The sequence below is a fragment of the Echinops telfairi genome, unplaced genomic scaffold (genome assembly GCF_000313985.2).
Source record: "Echinops telfairi isolate 266 unplaced genomic scaffold, ASM31398v2 ScPeMD7_5592;HRSCAF=6446, whole genome shotgun sequence".
NCBI classification, from domain to species: Eukaryota; Metazoa; Chordata; class Mammalia; order Afrosoricida; family Tenrecidae; genus Echinops; species Echinops telfairi.
Window position 1 is genome coordinate 46346008 of NW_022109491.1, and position 15215 is coordinate 46361222.

At 40.1% G+C, this 15215-nt stretch overlaps 1 protein-coding gene across 1 annotated transcript in view; it reads left to right on the top strand.

Moving 5' to 3' along the window:
- Window positions 1-130: 130 nt before the first annotated feature.
- NAA20 (N-alpha-acetyltransferase 20, NatB catalytic subunit) overlaps window positions 131-15215 on the top strand; it is an 18291-nt gene continuing 3206 nt past the window's right edge. The window contains exons 1-5 of the mRNA XM_045295175.1: window positions 131-220; window positions 5770-5794; window positions 10254-10344; window positions 12981-13116; window positions 13208-13261. Coding sequence (XP_045151110.1) covers window positions 168-220; window positions 5770-5794; window positions 10254-10344; window positions 12981-13116; window positions 13208-13261 — 359 coding nt within the window. The 5' untranslated portion in view covers window positions 131-167. The remainder of the gene's footprint in view (window positions 221-5769; window positions 5795-10253; window positions 10345-12980; window positions 13117-13207; window positions 13262-15215) is intronic.

The window sequence follows — 15215 nt, forward strand, 5'->3', positions numbered from 1 at the left end:
AGCTATGTCGCTGTTGAGCAACCTGCGGCTCGGAAGTAGTTCCGTAGCCTGGAAGCAGTCCGGAAGTAGTTCCGTAACCTGGAAGTAGTTGTCTGGCCCTCTGGGCAATGACTTCCGGTGGAGCGGGGGAGGCGCGGGGAGCCGGCTTGGGCCGCGGGAGCCGCGCAATGACTACGCTCCGAGCTTTTACCTGCGACGACCTGTTTCGCTTCAACAACATGTAAGTGAGGCGCCCCCTGCGGTAGCCCCTCGTCTGCCGGCTCTCTCTGGGGGCCCTGACTCAGCTCGGGGACTTGGGGCACCGAGTGGGCCGCTCGGGTGCCCAGCTCTCCGCTTCCCGGCGGTGACTCTGCGGGAGTTTCTCCTCCCGCTTTGGGTCGGGAACGACGCTCTTGGGGGCAGCGCTAGCTTTTTCTGCGCGTGCAGCTTCGGCATGGAGCCGCCCATGAGGCCAGCCGGGTTAGTCAGTTTGTATTGGAACGAGAGAACACTGGTCCTTGTACACCACAGCGGCACATTTCTCATCGTGCATTCATAAATTTAGTTACTGTAGCTCCGCACCACCGCGTAGGACCCCCCCACCCCCAGCTCCCCATCTCTGCACCCCCCCACCCCCGTTTTGAAGTCAGATTGGTGGGCAGTGTCCTTCAAGCTTGCTTTCTGGAACTGCATAGTCAGAGAAGCTAGTGAAACTGGACCAAAGCTCCATTGTTGAGGGATTTGGATTTGATCCGGTTTTGGTCAAACCAGAAAAGCTATCTCAGGAATTTGGCTCTGTTCGGAATGAATCTTATTTGTAATACATTTTATCCTCCCATCAAAGGTAAAGTTAAGGTGAATTGCCTCTTGTGATGAACCATAAGGTGGGAGTGGGTGGAAGGAAACCCAACAAAGGCTCTCAAAGCTGTTTTTCTCAGTGGCCCCAACCAGCAGCAAGAGCAACACTGGGCATGTGAGGCAATTAGAGGAGGTAGAAGAGACCAGTGAGTCCATTGGGGGCTTTGCATTGTCCCAAAGTTGATGACTTTGGGAGATAAAACCTGGGAAGTGACGAGATGGCTTGAAGCATCGAGAATAGACCATGCAAAGCCTCTTGGAGAGCAAGGAAAGGACATTATTTTTATGTGAAAATGAATGGAAGTAGAAAAGTAAGCACAAACATTTCTGATGTAACAGATTTAAAGGAATCATTTAACTTATTAGAAGTCCTCTTCCAAATATGCCACTCTTCTAATTCTCACTTTTTCTGATGCGGGTACTTTGGTAGAAAATTCGGAGATTCACTGGATTAGGGTGCTGAAGTAGGAACTGAAAGATACAATGTATGTAAAAGCATCACAATTAATATAACACATCTTTCATTCATCCTTAAGGAGACCTGGTGGTGTGTGGCTACAAGCTGGGTTGCGCTTTATATGGTCAGCACTTGGAAACCACCAGCAGCTCTGCTGGAGAAAGACTAACTTTTTACTCCTGTAAACAGTTCCAGTATTGAAAACCCACAGGGGGTCAGTATGAGTCAGCATTGATACAATGGCAGTGAGTTGTGCTTTTTTTTTTTTTTTTTTTCATTTAGCCTTAGAAATATATTCAGGTGTCTACTATATATCTGTGCTGGGGATACAGCAGTGAGTAAAACTGACAAAAATTGTTGCCTCAATGAATTTACATTTTAGAGGGACACAACATAAGTAGAAAATAGAAGATTTAAATACAAAGGAGAAAATTAAAGCAGGGAAAGTAATTGTGACTCATAGTGACCCAATATGACAGAGTAGAATTGTCTCTGTGGGTTTTTGAGACGGCAAATCTTCCATAAGAAAGGTGATCCAACAGAATGTGCAAATTATACAGCAATAGCATTGGTATCCCATGCAAGTAAAATTTAGCTGACGATCATCCAACAATGGTTGCAGCAGTACACTGACAGGTTGCTGCCAGTAGTTTGGGATAGATTCCAGAAGAGGACGTGGAACAAAGTATATCATTACTGATGCCAGTTGGATTCTTGGCTAAAATTAGACAGTACCAGAAAAGTGTTTATTTTTGTTTCATTGACTATGCAAACGCATTTGATTGTGTGAACCATAACAAATACTTAGGAACTTTGAGAAGAATTCCAGAACGCCCATGTGCTCATGTGGAATCTATACATGAATCAAGAGGAAGTTGTGCAAACAGAACAAGGGAAAATTGCATATTTTAAAATCAAGAAAGTTGTGTCGGCGTTGTGTCCACTCACTATACTTTTTCAATATGTATGCTGAACAAGTAACTAGAGAAGCTGAATTATATGACGAAGAATGGCTTCGGCATTCAAGGAAGGTTTATTAACAGCCTTCTATATGCGGATGACACAATCTTATTTGCTGAAGATGAGAAGGGCTTGAAGCACTTGCTGATGAAGATCAAGGATTACAGCCTGCATTATGGATTCCAACTGAATGTAAAGAAATCCAAAATCCTCACTGCTGAACCAGTAACTAGCATGATAAACAGAAAAGATTGACAGCAAGGATTTTGTCTTACTTAGATTCACAATCAATGCTGATGGAAGCAGCAGTCAGGAGATCAAATGACAAATTGCATTGTAGATTTGCTGTAGAACTACTCCAGTAGGTTGCTGCCAAGACTGTAACTCATTACAGGACTAGAAAGCCTCATCTTTCTCTTGTGAGTGGCTAGTAGTTTAAAATTGCTGACCCTGTGGTTAGCAGCCCAATGGATGGCCGCAACACCACCAGGGCTCTTCCAAGAGAGACCAGTTCCTGGAAAGACATTCTTGGTAAAGTTGAGGGGCAGTGAAAAGAGGAAGACCCTTGACAAGATGCATTGACACAATGGCTGCAACAATGGGATAAACATAACAGTTGTGAGGATGGCACAAGACGAGGCAGTGTTTCGTTCTGTTGTACATGATTGCTATGAGCCAGAATGGACTCAACCTAACAACAACAAATCTTGAGAGGAGTAGAAAGCCTCATTTTTCTCCTGCAGAGCAGTTGGTGGTTTTGAACTGTTGACCTTGTAGATAGCCCAATATGTCACCCACTACTACACCAGGGCCCCTTTAACACCATATAGTTGACATTTAAAACCACAAGGTTATGGGACATCAGTAATGGAGTAAGTGTAGATAAACAACAGAAGCTTAAGGATAGTGCCCAGGGATGCTCGCATGTTAGAAGTTAAAGACATTAGAGAAGCCATTAAAGGAAACTGGGTGACTTATAGTGAGATGAGAGGAAAAGTAGGATGCTGGAGGCTTGGAAGCCATCTGAAGAAAGCATTTTCAGTGGAGCTAATGGGAAACTGTCAAGAGAGCTGTTGCTGATGAAGTGTTCAGCATAATTGTACATTTCTTAGAGAAGAGAACAGAATTCAGGAGCAGGGTCTTATGTAGTCGAGGGGTGGCATCTACTCACCAGCACTTTGCCCATGCTTTTAGAAAAGCATATCAGGAATATGACTAGGTGCTTGTTGGTTAGTGAGTTTGGTGGAAGCTTTTTTTTTCTTTACAGTTCTTTTAGGAAATAGGAGGCTGCAGAGATCTGAAGGAGGGGGAGGAGCCATTTGGAGAGCTGAAGAGAGATGACAAGATCTAAAGTAGTCATCAAGTGTCAGAGTGGGGAGGCAAGTCCTCACACTGGACTATACCAATTTTTGCAAAGTGTGGCCTAGGAGCCTAGGCATTTCGAGGGACCTAAGCATTCTCGGGATTGTTTCAGGGACTCTGCAAAGTTAAGGCTATTTTCATGATAAGATTTTTTCCCCCCTTTTTCACATAATCATTTTTTTTAGTTTTCTATATGTGTGATCTTAGAACAGCTTTACTATAGAAGCAGATACAGAACAAGCTGTCTTACAGTAAGCCTGGCCATTAAAGTGGTGTACAAAACGTGCTACTCTTGCCACTTAAGTTTTGTTCTGTTTTGGAAAAATTACTGATTAAAAAAAAAATTATGCTGACAATATAATGGGTTTACTTTTAAATGTATCAGTACATTTCAGAATTACCCATAAGCATAAGTGTTTTAGGGTCCTCAGTAGTTTTTAAGAAAGTAAGAAATTTTGAAACCAAAATGTTTGAGAACTTGCTGGACTAGAGAAATGACTGCCAGGACTCATTAGGGCCCTGAGTTCAAAGAAGATGGAATAGTGGAAAAAGTGGAAAAGTTAAGGTAGCTGGTTTGAGAATGGCAAAGGAAAGTGAGGAGCAGAGCTAACTGGGGAAGGAAGAGGTGATCGGTGTTACAAATGCTGGTTTTGGGGACTGGTGGTGATGGGGTTATTTTGCATCAGAGCCTATTTGAGGAGGTTTCCTCTGAAAAAAACTAATGGAAAGATTAGGCATGGGACACTGGAGAAGTGAGGATATTAAACATAGTGGCAGTGAGGGGCAAGGGCTGAGTGGTTAGAGTACCCACGTTTAGAGGACTGAATGGAGAAAGATAAACTTGTCAGGGAAGTTCCAAAGGTAGGGTGGGGAGAGTCCATGTAGTCAGATGTCGGACAAACTGGTTTTTTTGTGACGCACTAGGCGAGCCAGAAAGTATTGTTACTAAGGTTCAGTTTATACATCAGTGCCATCAAGTCGGTTCTGACTCTCGGATACCCGATAGGCCAGGGTGGATCTGCCCTGTGGGTTCCTGAGATTATAACTCTTCATGGGAATAGAAAGCCTCCTCTTTCTCCCACAGAGTGGTTGGTGACTGAACTGCTGACCTTGCAGTTAGTACCCTAGTGCGTAACCAGGGCTATGCCACCACGGCTACAAAACATGTCTTTGCTGTTGCTGGTGCCTGCAGATGAGTCCTCTCAGTAATACACTTGTCTTAGCTTGTTAGAGTGCCTTACAAGCAAGTCACAGGTTGCCAAGGGGATCTACTTGGCCAGTTCAATTCAAGGCAGATAAGTCAGCTCAGAAGGTTATGGCAGCTGTTTTGGGGGGCTTCCAAAAAGGGTAATATTAGTAGATTATCATGAAGGACACAGGGTGTCATAGGGCTGATGACAAAGTTTTTAGACTATTCAAAACTGCACTGATCAGATAAAGGCCACTAAAGTGGCGGTGATGGAGTTTTGCCCCCATTGTGACAAAAGCTCCTGCTTCACTTGCTCGTGTTCCCAGGTTAGTCAGGGCTGTCCTCTAAGAACTGTGTTGGGAAACCTTACCCGTCACCTTTCAGCCCTGATCATGCTCCTTCAGACTTTTTTGTTCCCGAAACTCCATGAAATTTACAAGGAATTTGATTTGCGTCCCAGAAGGATGCCAAACCACCATTTTGACATGGTGTTAATGGGAAAAAGAGCACAGACTTCTTCAGTGACGAACTAAAAGATGGGAACACATATTTTAGAAGTGTCTAGACTCAAATATGGGGGATATATTGAGGAACAGAAGCTTGGCATTTTGAAATTTTTATTTAATAAAGGTTGTTAAATTTGTAGTAATGCTTTTTTCTTTTCCTTTGTAGCAGTACATTTTGACTTAATTACATACCCAGGTTGCATTAACTTTATTGCCTTTAAGAAGATTGAAGGTATTGATGAAGATTTAGTAACTATAATTTATAAAGAAAAATGCAGTTACATGAAAGTACTGTAGATACCTTTATATCAGTAATAGCTAATATGGCCATTATTAAACTACCTTGCTTGGCTCTGAAATTGAATGAATTTCATATGTATTGTTTGTCTCTTAATTTTACTGGGCTACTTTGTTTTTGTGAACACTACTTACCGTTAACATTTCCTTATTTCTTTCAGTAACTTGGATCCGCTTACAGAAACTGTATCCTTTCTATAAACAGTTATATGAAGACCTTTTGAGAATAAATGAAGTGGAAAAACAAAAGAAACAAATAAGCAATCACTAACAACATTAAAAATGTAGAAGTCTGGAAATATAAGCAATATTGAAAGCTGTGAAAAAAAGTAAAACTGGGAACAAACAAGACTTTTCTTAAATCTGTTTGACAAACTGTTATTATATTAACCTATAAATTGGTACCATTTGACTTCTGTACCTTGCCCTTCAGTTGTGAGTGTGGCTGCTCACAACAGGAAGCATGGTAGCTGCAGGATGGGTTGTCTCTGTGCTGTAACAGGGATGAGCAGTCCCTGAAGTCACCAGTGACTTGATCAGCCACTGCCCCATTTCCATGGTGGCCTTGAGTTCCTCTTCAAGATAGTTGCTGTGCTTGGCTGCAGGATGAATAGAAGGGAGAGAGGATCCTTTTTTTAAAAAAATCATCTTATTAGGGGCTCATACAACTCTTACCACAATCCATACATACATCAGTTGTATAAAGCACATTTGTTCATTCATTGCCCTCACCATTTTCAAAATGTTTGTTCTCCACTTAAGCCCCTGGCATCAGCTCCTCAGTTTTTCCCCTCCCTCCTTGCTCCCCCCTCATGAACCCTTGATAATTTATAAATTATTTTTTCATATCTTGCCCTGTCCAACGGGGAGAGGATACTTTTAAAGCTCTTCTAAAAGAAGTTCTAGCAACAGGTCTGCAGCTCATAGATTAGCAGCTCTGTCTTGCCACACCTGTGCAGAAAATGTGCCTGCCTAAAATCGGGGCTTGTTAATAAAGTTAAGAAAGCATTTTAGGTTATAGGAGTTCCTCATGCTCCCCAATAGAAAAATGGGCAAAGATATGTGCAGTTAGGACACTCTAGGTTATGATGCACTAACAACTCCCACAACTTGAGTTGAAAACATAAAGTTGGGTTTTTGGCTTATGCTCTGTTCATTGCAAGTTGATAGAACGGTTCTGTTAATTTAACAAAAAGGGTGTCTCTAAGAGGCTATTAAGAGTTCATTCTCACCAATCAAAAGACATGAATTAAAACTCAAAAGGAAATGCTGTATTTTACCTATAAAATTAACAAGTGTTTAATAAAAATGATAGAACCCCATGCTGAGAATATTCTCCTAAATTGCTCTAACTACCATTGAGTTAAGCCTGCCTCAGCAACCCTTATAGGACACAGTAGAAACCCTATGGGTTTCTGAGACTGCATTTTTTCAGTTGTAAGCAGCCTCATTTTTTTTTCTCTTGGAGCAACTGGTGGCTTTGACAACCCTCTATACTCCCAGGGTGCCCATAAATTGCTAGTAAGCATATAAATGACTTTCTGGAAGGCACTTTGGCAATGTCATATTTAGTAAATCCATTTCCGGCAAACTTAAAATAATCAATGAGTTAGTCATATGAAGAGCTGGCAAACTGGCCACATTTATTCACTCATTGTAAAATTATATTGGAACAGAGCCATGCAATGTTAACTTAAAAATTGTCTGGCTTTTTCACTTTGAAGTTTATCAGAGATTACATGGCCCACAAAGATATTCACTGTCTGACCCTTTGTAGAAAAAGTTTGCTGACATCATTATGAAGGTATTTGTTACAGGAGAAATAAAAAAATTGCAATAGCATCCATGTATAGCATCGAAATAATTATGTTATAGTCATGAAGATTTATAGTTACCTTCAGATGTTCATTGTTGGGAGACAAGATGTTTGTTTATTCACGCTTTGGGGTACTATACAGCAATGAAAAACTTTTAAGTGTCGGCAATAACATGATGCACAGTAGGAATAATAGCTTAATGAAAATGTGTAGTTTTATATTTTGAAATTTATAAATGATCTAAGATTCTTTTTAAAAATTTCATTCCCCTTAAATTTTGTTGATAATACCCATGGCCATTGGGTTGATTTTAACTCAAATCAACCCTGGAGGACAGAGCAGAACTCCTTAGGGTTCTGACAAATCTCTGAGAGAGCAGATAACCTCAGCTTTCTCCAAAGGAGCTGCTGCTAGGTTTGAATTCTTAGCCTTGTGGTTAGCAGCCAAACACTTGAACTGTTGCACTAACGGGGCTGTTTGTCTAGCATGTACTCAGCAAAACAACGGTGCGACATTGACTACATTGTTCAAGTTGTGCAGCCATTCTCACCCCTTTTCTGAGGTGTTCGTCATGAACAAATTCACTACTCTTAAAAAGATTTCATCTGGTTTCTATTCGATCCCATTCAATTCAATTAAAATTAAAAGCATTAATTTTCAACGAGAAACCAAACTCATGCCATCTAGTCAGTTTTGACTTAGGGCAACTCTATGAGGATAGAAATTGGAGGTTTCTGAGACTGCAACTCTATGAGAATAGAAAGTATCCCCCCCCACCTTTCAGAGCAGCTGGTGGTTTAGAACTGCTAACCTAGGTGTAATCACTATGCCACTAAGGTGCCTATAGTTCTCAAGGAAGACCTTTTTTATTAAGCTTAAATGATTGCTTGGCTTTAAAATGATTTCAGAGGATATTTTTAGTTAAACGTTTAAAGATTATCTCAGGGCAATCAGACTCAAGCGCAAAGGCATTGCCACCTAGGTTTCCGAGATTGTACATTTACAGGAACAGAAAGTCTCATCTCTCCTACAGAACTGTTTGTAGGTTTGAACTTCCAATTTTGCAGTTAGCAACCCAAGTCGTAACCCCCTACATCACTAGGGCTTCTCTTAGCAAAATTTTCAGGAAAAAGGTTTTTGAAGAATTATGAAAGTTTTTACCACATAAACTCAGCCAAACTCACTACCATCAGTTCAAATCTGCCTCCTAGTTATCTTTTAGGACAGTTGATGTGCTATTCTGGGTAGACAAGAAAAACAAATCCAGAGTACTGGGAGTAGTTCTAGAGAACTACTAGAGATCATAAAAATATGGGCTTCTCACATTGGGTCTCTATCCTGATTAGACCTAAAAGCACTGAGAATGCTGCCTCTACCCCACTTCTGGTACCATAATGTGTTAATCTGGGTAGAGTACCAAATCCAGAGATGCTCATATATGTATGAGAGCTTTTTCATCAGAGTAATTTTTTATTACGATTAAGTCAGTCCAGTGGCAGTGGAAGCATCTCAGGACTGGTGTGGGTCTCCACATGGCTCCTCCAGCTCTAGGACTCTGGGATCAGTGTTGCTCCATGTGTCTTGTCAGCAGGAAGACGAAACAGAGTGTGTGTGTCCAACCTCCTGGAAGGAAGACAGGAGTTCCCAGAATCTTCAGGAAGAAGGCCATGCCCACACAGGCTTCATTGACTGTGACCTGATTGACCTTGGCTTAAGTTAACAGATTATGTAACTGCCACAGTAGAACTGCGCCATTTGGATTTCTGAAGCTCTAAATCTGACTGTGAACAGATTCATCTTTTGACTCTGCGGCAGCTGGTGGGTTTGACCTTCCAACCTTGTTGTAATCAACCCAACAAATATAGCCGGGCTCCTTAGACACCAAACTCACTGTCATTGAGCCAATTCTGACTCATAGTGACCCAGTAGGACAGAGTAGAAGTGCCCCCTGTGAGTTTCTGAGACTAAATCTTTTAAGAGAGTAGAATGCTTTATCTTTCTCCCATGCAGGGGGTGGTTTGAACTGCTGACCTTACAGATAGCATCCCAACTCGTAACCCCTGCCACCAGGGCTCCTTAACAAGGGGAAATAAGAAATGGCAAGTCATCTCACATACTTCTAGTTAAATCTAAATTTTACAGTGAAAGTCTTTTAGTTCAGGTAGACATATTTGAACATAATTTGATTGATCCTACTGGTTGTCAGGAATAGATGGATATAGTGTCAGTTATGCTAAGGTAGCAAGATTAGCTAGTCTGCCATTTAAGGGTTATATTGGAATACTCTGATGGCTGTTCATCAGAGGAGAGTTTGAATAATAATTTTAACACTGAGTAGGTTTTCCTGATATCACATGTTTAGAAGAAACCTGTCAATAAAGACACCAAGGGGGAAGGAAAAAAAAAGACACCTAGAGTTGAATCTGTAAGGCCAGAAAACTGGTTGCTTCTCAAAATGAAGTTTAAAAGTTATCCACTGTCTTATAGGAAAGCCCATGTAGAAATTAACAATTAGTTTTCGATTTGCAATTTTAATCTGTAATTGTGGAAACATATCAAGCAACTCTTATTTATTAACTTGGGATAAAGCAGGACAAGATCTCACATTCTGATGGAGCGGAATAGGCAGTGAAAATAAGTGTCAGGTGATGGCAAGTGCTATGCAGACTGAGAAGACTGCTCAGTGAACAGACAACAGCACGTTGCTGTCCTAGTTTCATGTTGTTTTTGGAGGTTATATGTTCCGGATGTGTATAAAGATATAAAATTGAGGTAAAGTCAAGGAAACCTTTGACTGTTCATGATCACACTCCTTAACATGACTCTAGTATGGGATTCCTTTTTACTTGCAATACCTTGCCCATTGGCCAGAGTATTTCATCGTTGCAGAGGCGCCTGGCGGGGAGCTAATGGGTTATAGTAAGTATAGTACCATTAGCACGCTTGGGGGAAGGTGTTTAAGGTTTTAATACATCGGTTGCATTCTGATTGTGGGCTTGGAAGTACTATATAATAAAGTACTATAATAACAATTCATCAGTTTATATGGATGTTGTCTAGCATTTAGGCATTAGGCAAGGCTCAGGGAATACAGCAATGACAGAATCAGTCATGGTTTCAGTCTCGAGTCTTTCATATTCCGTATCAGTGGTTCTCAGCCTTTCTAATGCTGTGACCCTTTAATACAGTTCCTCGTGGTGGTGAACCCCCAACCATAAAATTATTTTCGTTGGTACTTCATGACTAATTTTGCTACTGTTATGAATCAGGTGACCCCTGTGTAAGGGTCGTTCAACCCCCAAAGGGGTTGCAACCCACAGGTTGAGAACCGCTGTTCTATATGAAGGCAAGTAAAGTTTTGCTGCAAAATCATAGAAAACTATTTGAAATAAAATGTGAAGCTGTTTCTTGGCATATCTTCCATCTATGTCTATACATGTTAGAAGAAGGTATTTTTATATCCTTTCCCCAAAGAATTTTGTGTGCTTCAATATAACATGTCTAAATGTCAGTTTTGGCATCTTCAAGGGACTCAATCCTGTTCCTTGTAAATGTTCGTAAAGTTTGGGAATGAAAAGTCTCAAAGGGACAAGTTCAGGGCTGGAGGGTGGTGGGGTAAGTTTTCCCAACAGAATTAACATCAGACAGCCCATGCTTCCCTCAAAGAATGGGTAGGAATATTGTGATAGGAAAACAGTTCCCCGGCACTTCTCTAGCATTTGTCTCATCAATGCAGTTTTCAGTTTTCTTTAAACTGTTTCATATTACTCCTTTGGAATCTCCCCTATAACACTTTACTGTAACTGTCGGAGCTGACCTTTCTGCCTTTGAATGAATTTGCCCTGCAGATACCTTTGAACACTGTTGTATTTTTCAGAAAATTATTTTACTAGTTAAAAGCCTCTTTTATAGAATCAATATAAAATAGTAGTATATCTGTAATTATCAGAATTATTTATGTTTGAGGTTTTGGCTAAGTGGGTCTGAAATCAACAAACGGTCTTGGACTGTTGGCTCAGAAGTCATTCTAGGAAACCTACCCTGTTGATGTCTGTTGTGCTTAGCTTTTGATATAGCCCATCCTTTGGAGGCTTTAAGTGAATTTGACAGTGTTCATTAAATAATGCAGCTCCAGTCATTTACTTCTACACCATTCATCTCTGACTGCATCCAGTTCAACTTTGTTTATTCTAAGTTGCTTTAATAACATTAAATCATCCAATTTTTTTCTTTTTTGGATGTTTCTCATCACTGCTGAGGTCTGAGTCATGTAATTTTTCATGATTCTGTTTCTACTGGAATGAGCTACCCTCAAAAGACTCATACAGTTGTACAGATTTGGCTGGCATCAATTTTCCATGCAAAGCAAGCTGTTGGAACTCTAGTGTTTAATTCTGTTGTCATTTATCTTTATTATGTTGAGTTATTTGCCCACCTCTCCTGCACACCATGCTCAGCCTGCTCAGAAAGCCATTGTTTTGACTAAACCTACCATCCATAGCCAAGCACCCTAACTAAACTATGATGAGAGTATTACTGAGAGAATTTGTCCACAGACACGTTATGATAGTCTGGGTACACTATAGAAACAAATTCATAGAGACACATAAGTGTATAAGAGTTTTATATAAAGGGTAATTGTACATTAAGAAAACATCCTAGCCCAGCCTAGATCAAATCCCTAAGACCATTAGTCTATATGTCAGATACCAATTTAAAGTCCTCATCAGACGCACTAAACACATGCAATGACACCATATGCAGGACGATCACAGGCCAGTGGGTAGAAAATCTGGAGTGGTGGTGTAATCATGTCAGTGCTGGCATGGGTGTCCACATGGCTTCTCCAGCTTCCAGGGCTGCATCAGGGTAGTCCATGTGGCTTGTCCTCAGGGACGCCTCGCAGGAGTCCACAGAGCAAGAGAGTGTCTCTCGTCTCTGAGGAGAAAAATCTAGATTTCTCAGAATTATAAGGAGAAAGCGATGTCCACACAGAGGCCTCATTGGCTATGATCTGATTGACAGACTAGACTCTACCCCTCCTTCACTCTTCATCCTCAAATTAACAATTTATATAACTACCACACATGTTCAAACATGTTTGTTTTGGAATAAACCTGTGGTAGCAACATTTTGACCTAACATGCATTCTTATAATTTTTATATGATTTAATTGGTACATAATGTGTCAAGTGCATTTTTGGGTAGGGGTTGAATTTTTTATTTTACTAACCAAAAATTTGAGCTACAGATTGCCTTAGTCTGTATGGCCACACCTATCAATAAACACACGAAACATTTTTAAAACATGGTTTTTTCTAGTAAATCATCCCTTTGAAAAATAGGCACTTTCCCTAAGATTCCTAGGACTAGATTTTCATTATGTTGCATGTGAAATTCAAATAACAGTACTTGATCATTAGCTAGATGGCCTCAATTAGCACTTAGAAGGAAACTTCCATTTGTTCCCTTTGTAATAGGAATGTGCTAGTAATTATTACATATTTATGTTCAAATTACTGTGTTCAATTATTGGGTGCAAATTTTTTCCACAGTTATGGGGAAAGCAGAAGGCTCAGTGGCAAGGGAAGAATGGCACGGGCATGTCACAGCGCTGTCTGTTGCCCCAGAATTCCGACGCCTTGGTTTGGCAGCTAAACTTATGGAGTTATTAGAAGAGATTTCAGAAAGGTGAGATTCTGCTTTCCATGTATTTCATGATTTACATATTCTAATAATTTTTCTTTTGATGAATATTTCTTGTTTTTTTTTCCCCTTCAAGGTTAGCAGCAATTTTGTTTTCAGCTCACAGTAGTCCTCAGAATAATACTGTCAGGTATTGAGTTGTATTATTCTCATTTTGCCACTGAGCAAATCAAGGCAGATCATGTACCATTTGCTCTGACTTGGCTATTGGTGGAATCTAAGAACATTCCTCAGATTTTGAAGTGTTCTTGACATGACAAATGTTCCTAAATTTGATGTGTCACTTTAGTATCTCAGTATTTTATTTCAAAGTTGTCTCTGCCAAAAGAAGTTTCTAACAATTCGTCTGAAACAGTTCTGCTTCAAAACAAAACAAGCCTCATTGCCATCAGTTCAGTTCTGACTCATGGCGACCTCATAGGGCAGGGTAGAACTGCCCCTGTGGGTTTCCAAGACGAAGGTTTTGTGAGCGTAAAAATGCCTCATTTGTCTCCTACTTGTCATTTTAAACTGCTGACCTTTAAGTTAGCAGCCCAATTGGTAACCACAAATATTTATTTATGGCTTAACAATCTGATATTTGGGGGAAAAGTTGAATGAAGGAGTATTATTTAATTCGTAAATAACTGGTTGCCTAATGGGATGTTGGGTATACATTTTTATTTGGTACTTTAAAAAAAAAAAAGACACCCTAGCAATAGCCAAAAACCCAGCTGCACAAATATATTATTTCATTAAAAGCAATGTAGCAGGATCTAATGTTGAATTTGTGAATTATCTCAAACAAGTAATTTTCCAGTCTGGTTACTATGTTTTCTTTGAAAATCTAAAATATCCTATGGTGCCTTTAAATTGATGCAGAGTTTGAGAACTGCTAATATCATGCCATTTCTGTACATTGAACACATTCTTGAATGGGGGCGTATGGTGATGTTCTTGGGTGCTAACCAAAAGGTTGGAAGTTCAAATCCACCCAGGGGTACTTTAGAAACAAGCCTGGTGATCTACATCTTAAAACAAAAAATCCCTCAGTCATTGAAAAGCCCTATGGAGCACAATTCTACGGACATACTTAGTTCACTATAAATTGGAATTGATTTAACACCAACTCATTGTGCGTTAAAATGTAATACAGTAATTTTAAAAAAGGACCCTTTCCTAGCTCCTACTAGAAAAGGTGTATGAGGAAGCTTCAAAAAGTTTACGGGAAAATGGAATGAAAATGTAATGGAATTTTCCCATGAACTGCTGCTGTTTTGCTTTCCTCTCCACAGATCTAGAAGTAGGCTTGCCTCTAAGGCTAGATCTAGACAGGGAAACAATTTGAGAAACCTATCAGGCATATGTGAATTTGTGACATGCCTCAGGGGAAACATTACAGATCAGTGGTGAAAAGATGAGACTTGGGAAAGGTGATGGGATAATTGGATATCTATCAAATCAATATATCAAAGTTTTTTTTTCCTTCTTCAGATTACTACCTTGCGAAATATAAAACAAATTCCAGATTTATTAAAACCTGATATGAAAAATAAAACTGAAAGATCCTTTGAAGATAATATGAGAGTGCTTCAGAGTGTTTGTGGAAAAATCAAGTAGTGATGGAATTTTTCCACTAACTTTTTGAAGCCCTTTGATATGTACTTGTGACAAAGCTGTAGCTTGTGCATCATCACTGCTTATTATTACACTCTGTACAGGATATAAGTTATCTGTGGTCCTGCTGATAAACATCTCGTTTTTGCTATTAGAAACTGCTTCTGTTAGTGAGTATCCTTGTGTCTCACGGAGGCTGAATCTCACAATATGGCAAAGGCAAATCACAAAAGGAAACGGACAGTAGGAGTCCATCTAGTTGAGAAAAACTATGAGCAGCAGCAAATCTACAGCAAAAAGCAAGATATCACACGAATCAGGGTGTAGAGACCTCTAAATGAGGGAGGGTTGTCAGGACGTGAATTAAAATCTTATATTTGGGTGGTGACCACATGGGGCCATGCTTAGTAATATTTTATTTGCAGTATGCTTATACGTATCAATGAAAAAAATGTGTGCTATGACTCATGCAAAATGAGCACATCAGT